Raw genomic sequence first — 14,934 nt, 5'->3', positions numbered from 1 at the left:
AATCAGATGGTTGAGACAGTCCGCCAGATCAGAGGGCGAATAAAAGAGGCACAAGATAGACAGAAATCTTACGCTGATGCATGTCGAACTGAGTTATGTTTTGAAATAGGAGACAAGGTCTTCCTAAAGGTATCTCCTACCAAGGGGATAACTAGGTTTGGTGTCAAGGGAAAACTTAGGCCCCGATTCGTAGGACCTTATGAGATTTTGGATAGAATAGGCCCAGTAGCCTATAGGTTGGCATTACCGCCAAGTTTTGAAAACGTTCACAATGTTTTCCACGTATCACAACTCAGAAAATACGTTTTCGATCCAAAGCACATAATCCACCAAGAAGAGATGATCCTTTGCCCAGACTTGAGCTATGAAGAGAGACCAGAGGCCATTCTAGATCGAAAAGTACAACAACTCAGGAATAAGGCAATCACATCAGTGAAAGTCTTATGGAGACACCACGGACAAGAGGAAGCCACGTGGGAGCTTGAAGACAAAATGAAGGAGAAATACCCCGAATTGTTTTAGAAGAAATATGCAAATTTCGGGACGAAATTTTTGTTAAGAGAGGTAGTATGTAGTGACCCGCTCTTTTATATATTTTAAATCTAGTAATGAGTGTTTATTTTTGTTCATCAGTGAATGAAAACGGTTTTTATCCTAATATGAATTCAGCTTATGATCCTGAATTTATATTGTTAAAGCAGTCAATGATATTATTTCAGAGTTATAACTGACTTAGCAAAGTCACGTTATTTATTTAAGCAAGATGAAATTAGATTTTATCTTTATTCAAGTCGTGATTTATTTCTGACTCGTGAGTTAATTAAATCTGCGGATTTAATTTAAATATTAGAACAACAAACGAATTAAATCTACGGATTTAATTTAGATTCATTTTATAATTTATCGATTTAAGCGAGAAATCACATGTCGAAATACGAGAATTATTTAAATAAACAGTATCAAGCAGATACGAGCACGCGATCCATCTTACAGTTACAGAATCACCGAGACAGAGAAAATACATCAATAATTCTCCTCTACATTTTTTTTTTCTTTCTTTTTCTTCTCTTTTTCTTTCCATTAATTTTGTTCCCCACTTCATTTTACCACTAAATCTACTTTTTGACTTTCACCACCATTTTCCCCACCACTTTCACCACCATTTTCTCCACTACTCAATTATGCAACAACACATATTGTTCCAGCCATCAAGTCTTTTCTCCCCTCACCAAAACGTGTAGAAGAAGTTGAGAAAGGGAGAGAGAGTTTCCTCCAACTCCAAATTGTAACTTGAAGAGGTATATACTAAGCTTCTTTATTTTGAATTCGGTTGCATATCATCCAAACGGTTCCCAAAAATTCTCAAATTAATTGTGTATCATCTTTCATACGTTTTCTATATTTTGGTAAAATTTCAGAATATTTAGAGCTCGCATGATTTATTTATGAATTTGTAAACATCACTGCCCATCTGGAATACATTTTTGGTAAACAATCTTTGGGAGATCATAAGTAAAGTTTCAATCGGTGAAAACCTTTGAAACTTGAATATGTCACTCTAGACTCCCGTATCTTTCTTTTGACATCGGCCTCACCATTTTTGAGTAAGGGAAACAACCGGTATAAATTCTTGAAATCTAGTTCTTATTCCATGTACCATCCAGTAGATTTTACAAACCTACGACTTTGAGGTGGAAAAGGCCGACTTAAATATTTGATTCTCAAGCCTATCTTTCTACTGAATATTCACTGACATGTTGGGAACTTACTTGTTCAGTTTTAGAATTTTTGGTGAAGCCTAAAGTGGTTTTTCCGATTTATGTTCTGAATCTGCCAAATTTGAACTCTTTTTGTGCACTGAACTTTAGATAGTCATATCTTCCAAACCATGAAGGTTCTTAGAGTAAATCAAACTGGAGAGTGTTATGATCTCTCCCTAGTTTCCAGATTGACCTTTGGGGTTCCCAGTGGAGTTTTGTAAAGGGAGATATGAATTTTTAAAGAAAGCCCACTGACGTGGTTGTAATCTGGAAATATGAAATTTTCAGATTTTTGCTTGTTAAATACCCATCTTTGAGAGGGCATATCTTGCTCGTTTGAATTGTTTTTCATTCGATTCAAATTGGAGAATTATCCTTGAAATGTCTAGTTTCCAGAATGTCTTTTTGAGCCTCATTTGGAGATCCGAGGTAGATTTGGTGTCTGTTGTAAAACAAACCCTTAAGAGCTCAAGTTGTTGAATTATTTTCTATGTATCAAAGTTTATTTTAAAGGATGTTTCGTGAAAGATTTAGTATATGTGCGTAACAAGTTTGGGACTATTTATTTTAAATGAGGTCCGTTATTTATTTAAATTATGATGGACTTTTAATGAATATTTTTGGGATTAAACTCTTATTTCTTGATTTATATAAATTATTTTAAGGACTTATAAATATGAATTTCGTAGGCCTACTGACTTACTGTGATCGACGGTTTGTTGATGTCTAACAGCTTTGAAAATTTTATAGCAAGTCCCTACATGAGTCTTGAGTACCCTGGTAAAATTTCAAGCCATTCCAACTTCGTTTGATACTTCTTTAAAATGCGAAACCTAAACTGCACATTACTACCGAGAATTTCAGAGAACAGATGAAAGAGTCATTTATTTCAGTAGCTTCCTGTGTAATCTAGCTTTCCAAATTTTTATGGTATTAACCTTATTGTGTTAGCTAGATATCCACCAAAGTTGAGCCCAGTTTGACAACGTTTACTATTTTTCAAAAATCCAAGTTTTCGATTGTTCAAAACTACCGAACATGGTAGATCGTGGTAAAAACGTCATATCTCTCAAACCACTTGGAGTTTTCGACTCTACTTTTTTTTATATGAAACTAGACTCGAAGATCTTTCTTTCGGTATGAGTCTCGAGTCCAGGCGATGTCAGAGTCAGAACAGATTAAATTTTGAAGTTGAGTCAGTGTAAAAACAGAGCATGTTTTGATGATGTTTGATTGTGATTCTTATGTGCCTTATGTTGAGCCTTTTTATTTTATTTTATTTTATTTTAAATTTTATAACATTACTTGTTCTTATTTATTAAGCCCGATTAATTATGAGATTATAAAGCGAATAAGTTGAAGTATTTATTTTCTATTGACTACGAGGAGCAAGGTTTATTTAATTGGCGGATTAGAACACCCTAAGAGAACGGATTAATTTTTATTAATTATCCGGCTTCATGAGACGAAACTTAGTTTTTATTTAAATCCGATAGCTTGGATTAACAATAGAAATTCCCTGATTATTATTTCAGAATAATAATTCATGCATAAGGATCATGCATAGTTAAATACACATTCTCATTTGAGGATTTTTTTTATTCGAGCAAATATCTTATATATGTACATATATTCTCGTAATAAAGGTCAAGGGCGAGATTGATAATCTGTTGAGGAGCTTTTGTATCACAGAAAATTTCTATCAGGTGGGCATTACTTTCATATATATCAAATGAGTTTAAATGTTACGTTCAAGCAAGTTATTTCATGACTAAATTAATTGAAGTTATTTCAAATATTGTCTTGCCATAAAATATTTAAATTTCAGTATGATATCTATCTGATGTGACTTTTATTATGCAATCGAATTCGGGTCCTGAGCAGTTGATAGCTATCCTGCCAGGGCTAGTGTACACCAGTGACCGTGAGTCATCTAGCGGGTTGGCCGGTCAAGTGACCGTGAGAGGTGGCCACCTCTCCGGCACACAGTTCCAGATATGATAGATTACAAGAGAACTTAGACTGCAGTCGAACTTTAAGAATCACAAATGAATTTAGTAAGCTTGGGCCTTTTAGCGAAAAACTCCCTTGCTGTACTGTTTATGATGGCATGACAATTTACAGTTTTGAAGCATGTGTTTTTATACTTAGGCATACGTGCCCACTGAGTACTTTTGTACTCAAGCCCTGCATATATTTCTAAATGTGCAGGTTGAGCAGCTGCCGATGGTGATGAAGTGACGAGCGGGACTCTTTTGTTTTATTATGTATTAATGAACTCTAGGGTTACATGTCTTCATACATGTAATCAGAACCTTATTCCGCTGCGTACTCAGAAGTTTTATGTTATTTTGGATAAGTCGGAGTTATCCGAATTTACTAGTTATTTGAGTCTATACGACTAAAACTCCGTTATATTATAAATATCCATGGTGTTAACATTGATGAAATACGATCCTTTCTTGTTTGATTATTCCCCGTTCTACCCCGCTTCTAATCTCCCTCCATTAGTCACGGTTTCCCCGGCTTAATTATCCTTAATTAGGACCGGTCGTGACACTGTCATCCGGGCTTTCGGAGCCCATTATTTGCGCCGTCCAACGCCGGAGGACATCACACGCCTTACTCAGATGCACGAGGAGCGACACGGATTTTTCGGGATGCTCGGGAGTCTTGATTGTATGCACTAGGGGTGGAAGAATTGCCCAAAGGTGTGGCACGGCGCATATACTCGCGGTGATCAAGGGGAGCCAACCATGATCTTGGAGGCCGTTGCATCCCACGATCTGTGGATTTGGCATGCCTTCTTCGGTGTCGCTGGTTCGAACAACGACACCAACGTTCTCAACCAGTCGCCTCTATTCGCTGACGTGTTGGAAGGAACGACGCCGCCCGTGCTCTTTCAGGCGAACCATCGCTACTATCAGATAGGCTACTACTTGTGCGATGACATATATCCGGAGTGACGTTGTTTCGTCAAGAGTCCACCTATGACGACCAATCAGAAAGAAGCGAGGTTTTACTGAAATAAAATTAGGGTTCTTCTCTCAGATCCTCCATTAACAAAATCCTACATAATCTGTTGATTATTGCAAGAATTGAACAAAATATCTTAGGATTTAGGTAAGTTGAAGATTTCGCAGATGTTGATGGCGCATAATTCATCGTTGGACAGCTCGACCAAAAATCAAGGTTGGGACAGAAATTCGGAAAAGATGTGTAATTGTTCATTGATCATTGTGAATGTCGGGCTAAATCAGAGGGCTGATTTGGTCATTGCCTGCAGGTACAGATGCATTCAGAGTCCAAATTGAACTATGTGGGTTCATAATGAACATGAGAAGTTCCAAAAAGTTTCTTCTTGTACTCTCTAATTACTGATATGGCCAATTATTTAATTCTGTCAACTTAAATGGAATAACATAGTTGCGACCTGTCACGCTACTTATTTGATTATTAAGCTCACATCTCTATATTTTATAGCCATGTAATCAATTTAGCTTGACAATATATGTAAAAGCTTTAAAGATTTATTTCTAACGGAAAGCAGGTCGCAGTACAAATGGCCAGATCGCCTCAGAAACCGCCTTTTTTTCCTTCTCTTCTCGCTCTACGTGTTTTCCCCTTCCATTTCTCACTCCCATCTACTCTCATTCTATTGCATTTATTTCAGTCAGCTTAAGATTCTAAAATAGCTTAGAAGGATATCACATGAATTATAATTTATAAATACAACATAATAAATAAGTCCCAATAAGAGAGTATCATTTTTAATCAAAAATATAACCAGCCTGCAAAATCACAGAAAATAGATACCTCATAAACAATAACAAAGTTATCCTTAATCAGATCTTCATTCAAGCCATCCAAATAATTCGAAAGAACATCAGCAACCCTGCAAAGAAATTAGAAATCAAACTGTCAAGAATTGAATGTTGCCACGATCAGCATAAGTAATAATTTTGAAAGAACATCAGTATAAGTAATAATTTTGAAAAAGATAGGCAAGAATTGAATGTTGCCACGATCTTCGTGACCATAAATTAAAGGCCTAGTTATTTTTTTGCAATTTTTTGATAAATTTTTTATTTTTATTAAAAAATATATTAAAAATAGAAATGCAAAAAAAAAAAAAAACAATAAAGACAATATAATAAAATAACTAAATCTTATTTTTATTTAAAAAAATAAATTAAATAAATCAATATTTTTCTTATTATACTAGTGTGTAGTGGCTGCATAGATTTATTGTTTTTAATTCTCGCTAGTTACATTACATTTATTTTCTAATTGCATATAGTTACCTTTATTTCCCACTAATTGCTAGCTTGACAATATATATAAAAGCTTTAAAGATTTATTTCTAACGGAAAGCAGGTCGCAATACAAATGGTCAGATCGCCTCAGAAACCGCCTCCTTTTCTTTCTCTTCTCGCTCTAAGTGCTTTTTCCTTCCATTTCTCACTCCCATCTACTCTCATTCTAATCTACCGCTTCTCTTCTCAACTCTCCGCCTTGATTTTCAGGTGCCTGCATGGGGGTAGAATAGGGCTGGAGGATGTCGGTGCCGGATGGATTGGCCACCAAGCTTCTCTACGTAGTGGTGCTGGACGATGACGATGATGCGGAGGCTCCCTCCTTTCGGTACTCGCGTTCGGTTCTCCAGAGTACTCTGCAGCTCATTGGCTGCAAGCCTCGCCATTCCTTCAAGGTCCTCTCCTTTCTCCGATTTATATAGCGTCAGCTGTCATTTGCATGCATGCCTTTCATGATGACCGCAAATGTCTCTGTCTACAATCAAGATGGCAGTCTGGCCGCTGTGTGTGTGCTTGAGTGAAATGGACAATCGGATTAAAAGAATAACTTTTCGAATTTCAGATCTTCGGTGGAATGAGAGTAATTCAATTTAGAGCTTCTTTGTCGAGGTTATTCATATTACTAGACCTTTTATATGCAATCAAGTTTGAAGTCTTGACGGACTTCTGTTTTTTTATATATCCATTTTGTTTCAAAGTTTTTATTTTGTTCTTTCTGTGGAGAAGGTTAGACAAATGACGACATTATTCTTTCGAATATAGCTAAAGAAATTATGCACATTTTACAATATGTCTATGTTATCCCTACATGCATGGTTTCTGTAGTGATGACTCTTAGTTTTCGGCCCTATTCTGATCAAGACATCTTTGTATGATAGCTTACAATGTTTAGAATTTGGTCCAATCAAAACCACGTGAATGTGCTAATAGAATGACTTTTAAAATACCGACTGACTGACGACGAACATATTCAAACACATACACGTGTTCTTCTCATAAAAGAACCTGCCTATGGATCCTATGTTGTTAGTATGGATCCTATGTTGTTAGTGACTGCAATTGAGCATCTTGCATTTGGTTTTTAGGGGATCTATATATATGTTTCCCTTTTGACTTTTTGTAGCTTGTATCTGGTGACATTTCAACAACTTTATGCTTTTGTGCCTAAAGCAATCTATTTTCTACAGATCAGCCAAAGGGTATTTGAGGTGATAAAGCGGGAAAATGCTCTGGAGAGGTTCGTTTCCCCTTTTGTTGGGGCGTTAGCTCAAGATGTCAAAGCATATCACAACAGGGAGACGGAAAGCCATGTTGATGCCTGCTTGGAGAAAGCAGATGTTGTTAATTCAGCTTTAGAAGAAGATAAAAGTAAGGAGGAGCCATTTGAATTGTACAAAAGGCGCACCACTCTTGTTGTTAGAAGAAAGTTCTTTCTTGACACTGTTTGTGAAGCTCTCTCCGAATACAAGTATGTCGGGCCAAATCAGAGGGCTGATTTGGTCATTGCCTGCAGGTACAGATGCATTCAGAGTCCAAATTGAACTATGTGGGTTCATAATGAACATGAGAAGTTCCAAAAGTTTCTTCTTGTACTCTCTAGTTACTGATATGGCCGAGGATTTAATGATATTCCTCACTTGTTCTGTCAACTTAAATGGGATAACATAGTTTCTTATAGTTGCATAAGTCAGGCTACTTATTTGATATTTGGAAGAAGACACATCCCATTCCTTCTAAGAGTCATTTGCCTAAGTTTTCCATGGTTCATCTCTACAGAGTACAGATCATTCTCTGCAACTAGTGCTCATGGTCCTATAGCTTCACATTCTTAGCTTATGTGAAATATAATCCTGTTGTTGATGTATCAGATAGATATATGAGCTTAACCACTTAATCCAAGTTTAGGAATTTTTTTGGCAGAGATCTAAAGTCATAACGCTTTTATCCTGTAGTTATGTTCCTACTTAAATATGACTTGTGTAGTTTGGTTAGAACTGCCCTTGATATTTATGTTATTTAGGGAGGGAACAGACTTAAGGTATTTATGCTTATTTAGGGAGGGAACAGAGTTGAATTGTCTGTTCAACTGGGACCCTAAGAAACTAACATCAGTGGTTGATCAGATTTTCGTTGCCTTCACTTTTGTTAAGTTTGGTAGGTTTAGCAGTTCTTAGTCATACTAGATTACAATGGTTGATGAATGCTTATTTAAATACCTTTTATGAGCTTTCCTGACCCTTATTCTTTCACAACCAGAGTCCGAGAAAGAAAGGAATCTGTAACAGTACTGCTGTGCGGCACGAGTGGCTGTGGAAAATCTACATTATCTGCCCTGCTGGTTGGTTTTCTGATGCAATTCTTTTTTAAACTGCCATCTTCACAATTCAGAAAAGAGCTTCAGAAAGTTGTTACATTTATGCTGTCAAAGTTACTTATTCATAGTATTCAACTGAGGAAATCATTATTTTTTGTTTGCATGTTTAGCTTAATATCTAATGTCTTCGGTTTGGACCAAAATATATAGTTGAGTTTTTCCACCAAATTTGAAATATAATCTGTGCAATATAAATTGATTCCGAGTCTATGACGGATGATACCCAAGGTTTCTATCTTTGTTTTTGAGATTTGAGGTCTTCCAGTGCTTGACAATTTGGCAGACATTGCTTTTATTTGAGCTTTGACATTTGATCTGCTGACATGTTACAGTTGAAATTAGTGCCACAGAAACTGATGGCAGTTAGATTAAAAATTAATTGTCTTCAGCACATTGGTGCATCTCTTCCCATGCATGCAAAGTTTTTCCCATTTGTGTGTTCTTTCTAGTTATGAGCTGCCGATGTATTCAATCTGTTTATGTTATCTCTATTAAATCTGTTTATGTTATCATTGCAGGGTAGCAGGTTGGGCATTACAACTATTGTATCTACTGATTCAATTCGGCATATGATGAGAAGTTTTGTTGATGAAAAAGAAAATCCCTTACTGTGGGCCTCGACCTATCATGCTGGGGAACATTTAGATCCATTAGCTGTTGCACAAGCCAAGGCCAAAAAAAAAGCAAAGAAATCATCCCATGTTTCTACTGCTTCACATGATGCATTTAGTAACGATGCAACCGGGAAACCTGAGGAGAACAGCATCACCAGTGATTTGATTAGTCAAAAGATGATGGCAGTAGAAGGATTTAAAGCACAAAGTGAGATGGTAATTGAGAGCCTTGATAGGTTGATTACCGGGTGGGAAAAAAGGAAAGAATCAGTGGTGGTGGAGGGTGTTCACTTAAGTCTCAACTTTGTGGTAATAATTTAAGCTATGTTTATGCTATTATATCCGAGTTACTTAGTCTTGAAAACGTTAGATCAAATCTTTGCAACTTCACAATTTCATGCAGATAGGGCTCATGAAAAAACATCCTTCAATCATACCCTTCATGATTTATATTTCAAGCGAGGAGAAGCACATGGAAAGATTTGCTGTTCGTGCCAAGTACATGACATTAGATCCTGCTAAAAATAAGTATGTTAAATACATACGGAATATCAGAACCATCCAAGAATATCTATGCAACCAAGCAGATAAGCTTTTGGTGCCAAAAGTTAACAACACCAATGTTGATAAAAGTGTAGCGGTCATTCATGCAACAGTTTTCAGCTCCCTAAGAAGGCGCGAGGTGGGAGAACAGCTTTATGATCCATTGACGAACACAATTGCCGTTGTTGATGAGGAGTACAGGAATCAGTGTGCTGCCAATTCTTTGAGCTCCAAAGGAATGTTTCAGCTTATTCAAAGGAAAGGCTCTAGTAGACAGTTGATGGCACTTCTGAATAATGATGGTTCTGTGGCAAAGGCTTGGCCTGTTGACATGACCTATGATGGTGGCAAGAACATTTGGGGCCATCCACCACGAAATGGAATCGGTACACCTATGTATGGGCCACTGCAGATAGGTAAAGCAGAACCCGTCAACCTGCAATTTGGTCCCTTTGGGATTAGTGCGTGGCCCAGTGATGGAGGTACAAGTCGTGCCAGCAGTGTCGATGATTGGACTGATAATGCTAGTCGATGCGTTTCATCCTGCTGTAGCTCACCAAGGGGTCCTGCCAAGGAGGTAAAGTTTATTGTATCATTAGCATGGCTTTCTGGTATGGCTGTAGTTGGATATATATGTGGTTTAAACCTTCAGCTTGTGTTAGCGGTGTCAAATTTTAGGTAAAGCATCCTATAACTATGGAACACTTCCAATCTATTAATTAGGCATTTGATTCTGCAAGTTTTTACCATACAGTTACCACATATCCTCGAAATGCTTAATAAACTACTAAAACTTCTTTAGGTGGAACATAAATCTGCTTAGTTGAATTATAGATTTGACCGTTTATTCATGAATCGCATGTACTTATCGTAGTTTCAACTAATTATCGACCAGATCTAGAGATGAAGTACTCTCTTTTGTTGAGGTGAAAAAACATAAGTTTATTTTTAGGGAGGAAATCACCTTATATTGGGTTTGTTATGAGATGCCACAGCCTATATATTCAATAATTAATAGCCAACTTTGAGGACTACGAGCAGTTCAAATACTAAAATCTTGTGTGTTTATAAATTTGTCCAACAGATCTTTCACTCAATTATGATCCATACTAGAACTAGTTTAGAAAGAATAATAAAATATGATCCAGGGGTTGAATTATTTTCGATCTACAAGAGACTGGCCAAGCTGTGACCATTTTATACAGGCCACACAGTAATATAGCCTTGGAATGAATACTTAAGCAAAACTATCTCTATCTATTTAACATGAATCTGAAAGTCTTTTAGTAAATTGGTATTGATGACATAACCTTGTTTCAGCTCAAGGAAGAATCTTCAGTGCACGGGAGTGATGAAGAGGCTGATGTTTCACCTGAGGTGGACAGTGACGAGGATCTCAGCGATGGAGAGAAACATCTCCATGAAGAGGTAAAGAGATATAAGGATTATTTAGTTGTGTGAAGGCAATCTTCAGCTGTTGATACATTAAGACTCATTATCGTTAGGACTTTCTTGGTGCTTGAACAATTGAAGTCTCATCTTAAATTAACTTTCAGCTGGAAGGGTCCGTGGATGAGGAATCAACCAAGTCGGATGAGGAGTATGACGATCTTGCCATGGAGGATGCTCCAGATGATGGATACATGTCTGATGATGAGCTTAATGCTAAGTTTTGTGCCTCTGGAGATGTATCAAACAGGAAAGGCCTTCATGGAGACAAGTATCAACGAAATCTTGACCTTTTCTTGAGAATGAGACATGAAGCTCTGTTGGATTCTCTACTGTGCCCTTTATCATCACCTTCTAAAGACAAAAGTGAGAGGAGACCTCCACCTCCTGATACGTGTAAATTAACAAGACGTTCGTTGAGCATTCCTTCGTTTGTAAAGCATGGATCACTAATAAATGATCCAATCCAGTGAACAAGGAAGAAGCAGTCGTGGGAGCAGCTCCGGTGTTTGTTCTCATTTCTCCAAGTGTGTTCCGTCATTCAAGGTCCTAGAGGAACGAAAACGCTGTTTTAGATTCCATGTTGCGTTGCCGGAGCACGTTAAACTTTGTTTTCAGGAAGGTCTCGAATGTATTGTTGCCACGATCTTTGTTATCATGAAAAAAATGTTGCTACTTTGTAGTTTGAACTTTGCATAAGTAATGAAGAAAATTAAGTTGGATTCGTAGATTAGATGTTAAATAATTGATGATATGAAGAGGAATTCTCCTTTTTCTCATAATAGTACAGAACAGAGGCAATTGTGCTTTTACATTCTTTTGAGGAAAAGGGAAGGAATGGAATGTAAAGTTAGTAAAATATAGAATTGGTAAATTTGCAGAATTGGGGTGGTATCAGAATTGATTTCATTTGTGCGATTGATAACGACCAAATACGCCTTCTTTGGGAGGTTGGACCACAATTGAGGCTTTGTGGGCCAAAATTGAAGTTGGTTAATATATTAATTTTTTTTTTTTGATGAAATTACATTATAAATAATACAAACCACACACACCCCACCTAGTGGTTATTGTGGCCGAGAGTACTCGAACCTGTGACCTCTTGGACAACAGGCAACCACCCTAACCACTAGCCCATCCCAACATTTACATATATTATGATATCGATGGGGAAATTTCTGAGTGTAGCAGTTGATAATTTAATATATCTGTGAACAATAGTACGGGGCATAGTTTTGGCCATAAACGTTTCTTCTTGCTCTGCTACGATTTGTAACTGCTATGCCCACTTGCCCAGTATATGTATTTAGGTTTGGAAATTTATCTATTTACGGACTTACTTCTATTTCTTCTCTACATTGGTGTATTTATTTCAACTTTATATTAACTAAAAGTATTTAAAATCCCCAATTGTACTTGCTCCAAAATTCCTAGGTACTCACCCCTTTTCCATACTTTTAATAATGGATGAACTTATTTTTTGGGAGTTTATAAACTTTTGAAATTTATAGTATTTAGAACTTATAAGCTGTTTAAAAATTTATTTTGTCGTTCCCAAGGGGATGGGGACACCAAACGGTATGACCTCCTGTGTGTGAACAGTGAGGTTCCGAGTTCAAACTACACTGCTCCCCCTCCCAACTCCCCCAAATCAAGTAAAAATATATATATATATATATATATATATATATATTGTTAAATAATTTGAAAGAGCTTATAAGTTCTTAAACAACTTATAAATTACTATTTTGAACTCAATCAAACACCTTGTTAATTAGTCGACAACTTGATTCGTAAGATGTGATTCACCACCGATAAATATAAACACTAAAGGCAATCATATCGTCTTACAACAAATGCAATTCTCAATTGTCAACTGCTAAGACATGACGACTAATTCAAGGAATTCAGCTTGTTTTATAAACTTTAAGCAAACTTAATTCAAGGATATGTACTTAGGGTTTAGGGATGTCAATAGGCGAGTTTCTCCCGAATTGATTCGACCCACTATAAAAGTTTTGATTTTAGTTATAGACTCAACCCGCTCAAATCCAAAACTTGATCGGTCTAGACTCGATCCAATCCGCTTGTTTCGGGTCCGGTCCGATCCAGATCATTTTTTTTTAATTTCGAGAATGATATTTTAAAAATAATTTCAAATAAATATGAATAATATTATAATAACATTTTCTACCAAAATGAAAATATACAAATAACTTAAGAATATACGAAGTTGAATTCAACAATAAAACTACAAAAAATACTGTGAAGCATGTGATAACGTTCCATCAAAACAAGCAAGAGGTTCCCTCTTGATTCCCACAAAGTTTGCTGATTGTTCCTTGCCTGCATTTACACAATATTCACATTTTTTGTATTACATTTGTTGTTACTCAAATATTGAGTAACAATGATGGTTAGTTAAGGAGACTTAGCGAGCGACAACAACGAGCATCAGTGGTGAAATTTTGATTTTTGAATTGAACAAGGGTTCTGCCGTCTACGTTTTGACATTTATGTTAGAGAGAAAATTAAAATTGCCCACTAGTTAAGTTTATAATTAAAATTGCCCACTTCTTATAAAAACTTGATTCTATGCCCAAAACACCTAAATTGCCCTTCATGTCTCAATCTATGTACTTGCAAGACAAAAAAAAAGTCAGTTGTCGGGCGGCAAGCTAAATTTTCCGGGCGACAAGCTACTTTTTCGACCATAAAAGTATCTTGTCGCCCCAAAAACGTAGCTTGCCGGCCGAAAAAATAGCTTGCCGCCCGGACGGCAACCTCGGGTGGCAACCTACTTTTCCGACAGTAGACTACTTTTTCTTACATTTTTCTCACATATTTGTACTTGTGTTAGAAAAGTGTAAGATTTTACACAAAAAATGATGCAAAGCCATCAACATCTAAAGGCAATTTCGACTCTTCACTTTAATTTGGGCATAGGATTATGTTTTTATAAGAAGTGGACATTTTTAATTTTACGCTTAACAAAGTGGACAATTTTGCCTATTTACACTTTATGTTAAGCGTTTCTTAATTTTGGATATTCCCCAAATAATACTCATGGGTAATTAGCACACTCGGCCGGCCCGAACCATTTTATTTTATTACTTAATGGTCCTAACTGATTCAGTCTGATTTCAAGAACTAATGAGCCGATTCTAGATTCGGGATTGAAACAATTTTAGTGCTCGTTTGGTTCAAGTAGATGAATGGAATCAAATAAATTAAGGAGTGAAATGGTAACAATAATCATTACTTTTATTGAGTGTTTGGTTTAACAATGAAAATGAATCATTAGTAAGGGATTCATTTTCTTTTGTTTCTCCTCTATTTTAAGGGGTAACAAATTAGGTGATTGGATTACCCTCAAGTAAAGGTAATGATTATCTCATTACCCAAACCAAACAATAAATAATGAATTTAATTACTTGATTCCTTTTCCAACCTCTAAAAACACCCAATCAAACTTGGGCTCAATGATTCTGATCCCATTAACATGTGTAGATGTGTCGACGATTTCCCAATTAGTTTTTGTGTGAAGTTGAAACCGAAAGATACTCATTGGAGAGCAAGTTAAATGAAGTTGTTGCACATCTGAAATGATGGGAAAAGTAGTATATATCGACACGCACACACACGTGGATTGATATGAGTAGAAATCCTCTATCAATCGTATTGATTAGGACCAGACGATGCAGAGACGAAGAAAATGTGAATTAGACGAGGAATGCGAATGCCCAAAAAAATTTAATTGCTTCTCTACTTTTTCCAAACAAGTGGATGTGGGGTTCAGTTTCCGTACAACTCATTTTTCCATTAACTCATCATTATATGCATATGAATCACTCCTTAATTACATATCAACGTCTCTA

At 36.4% G+C, this 14,934-nt stretch overlaps 1 protein-coding gene and 1 long non-coding RNA gene across 2 annotated transcripts; both read left to right on the top strand.

Annotated features, from left to right (window-relative positions):
• Positions 1-625: 625 nt before the first annotated feature.
• LOC131000632 (uncharacterized) lies at positions 626-4,146 on the top strand. Its single transcript, XR_009093760.1, has 2 exons — positions 626-1,298; positions 3,972-4,146. It is a non-coding gene; the product is annotated as an uncharacterized LOC131000632 (long non-coding RNA).
• A 2,017-nt stretch (positions 4,147-6,163) lies between these two features.
• LOC131000541 (P-loop NTPase domain-containing protein LPA1 homolog 1-like) lies at positions 6,164-11,918 on the top strand. The gene is made up of 8 exons (XM_057926515.1): positions 6,164-6,201; positions 6,287-6,471; positions 7,264-7,589; positions 8,333-8,414; positions 8,969-9,373; positions 9,468-10,184; positions 10,928-11,035; positions 11,164-11,918. The coding sequence occupies exons 2-8, from the start codon at positions 6,319-6,321 to the stop codon at positions 11,527-11,529; spliced, it is 2,157 nt and encodes a 718-aa protein (XP_057782498.1). The 5' UTR covers positions 6,164-6,201; positions 6,287-6,318; the 3' UTR covers positions 11,530-11,918.
• Positions 11,919-14,934: the final 3,016 nt, after the last annotated feature.

The sequence above is a fragment of the Salvia miltiorrhiza genome, chromosome 8, assembly GCF_028751815.1.
Source record: "Salvia miltiorrhiza cultivar Shanhuang (shh) chromosome 8, IMPLAD_Smil_shh, whole genome shotgun sequence".
Lineage (NCBI taxonomy): Eukaryota > Viridiplantae > Streptophyta > Magnoliopsida > Lamiales > Lamiaceae > Salvia > Salvia miltiorrhiza.
This window is presented reverse-complemented; position numbering and strand designations above follow the sequence as displayed.

Coding starts and splice junctions, on each gene's coding strand:
- LOC131000541 (XM_057926515.1), top strand. CDS start 6,319: ATGTCGGTGCCGGATGGATTGGCCACCAAGCTTCTCTACGTAGTGGTG. Junction 9,374..9,467: donor ACTTAAGTCTCAACTTTGTG/GTAATAATTTAA, acceptor AATTTCATGCAG/ATAGGGCTCATGAAAAAACA. Junction 11,036..11,163: donor AGAAACATCTCCATGAAGAG/GTAAAGAGATAT, acceptor ATTAACTTTCAG/CTGGAAGGGTCCGTGGATGA.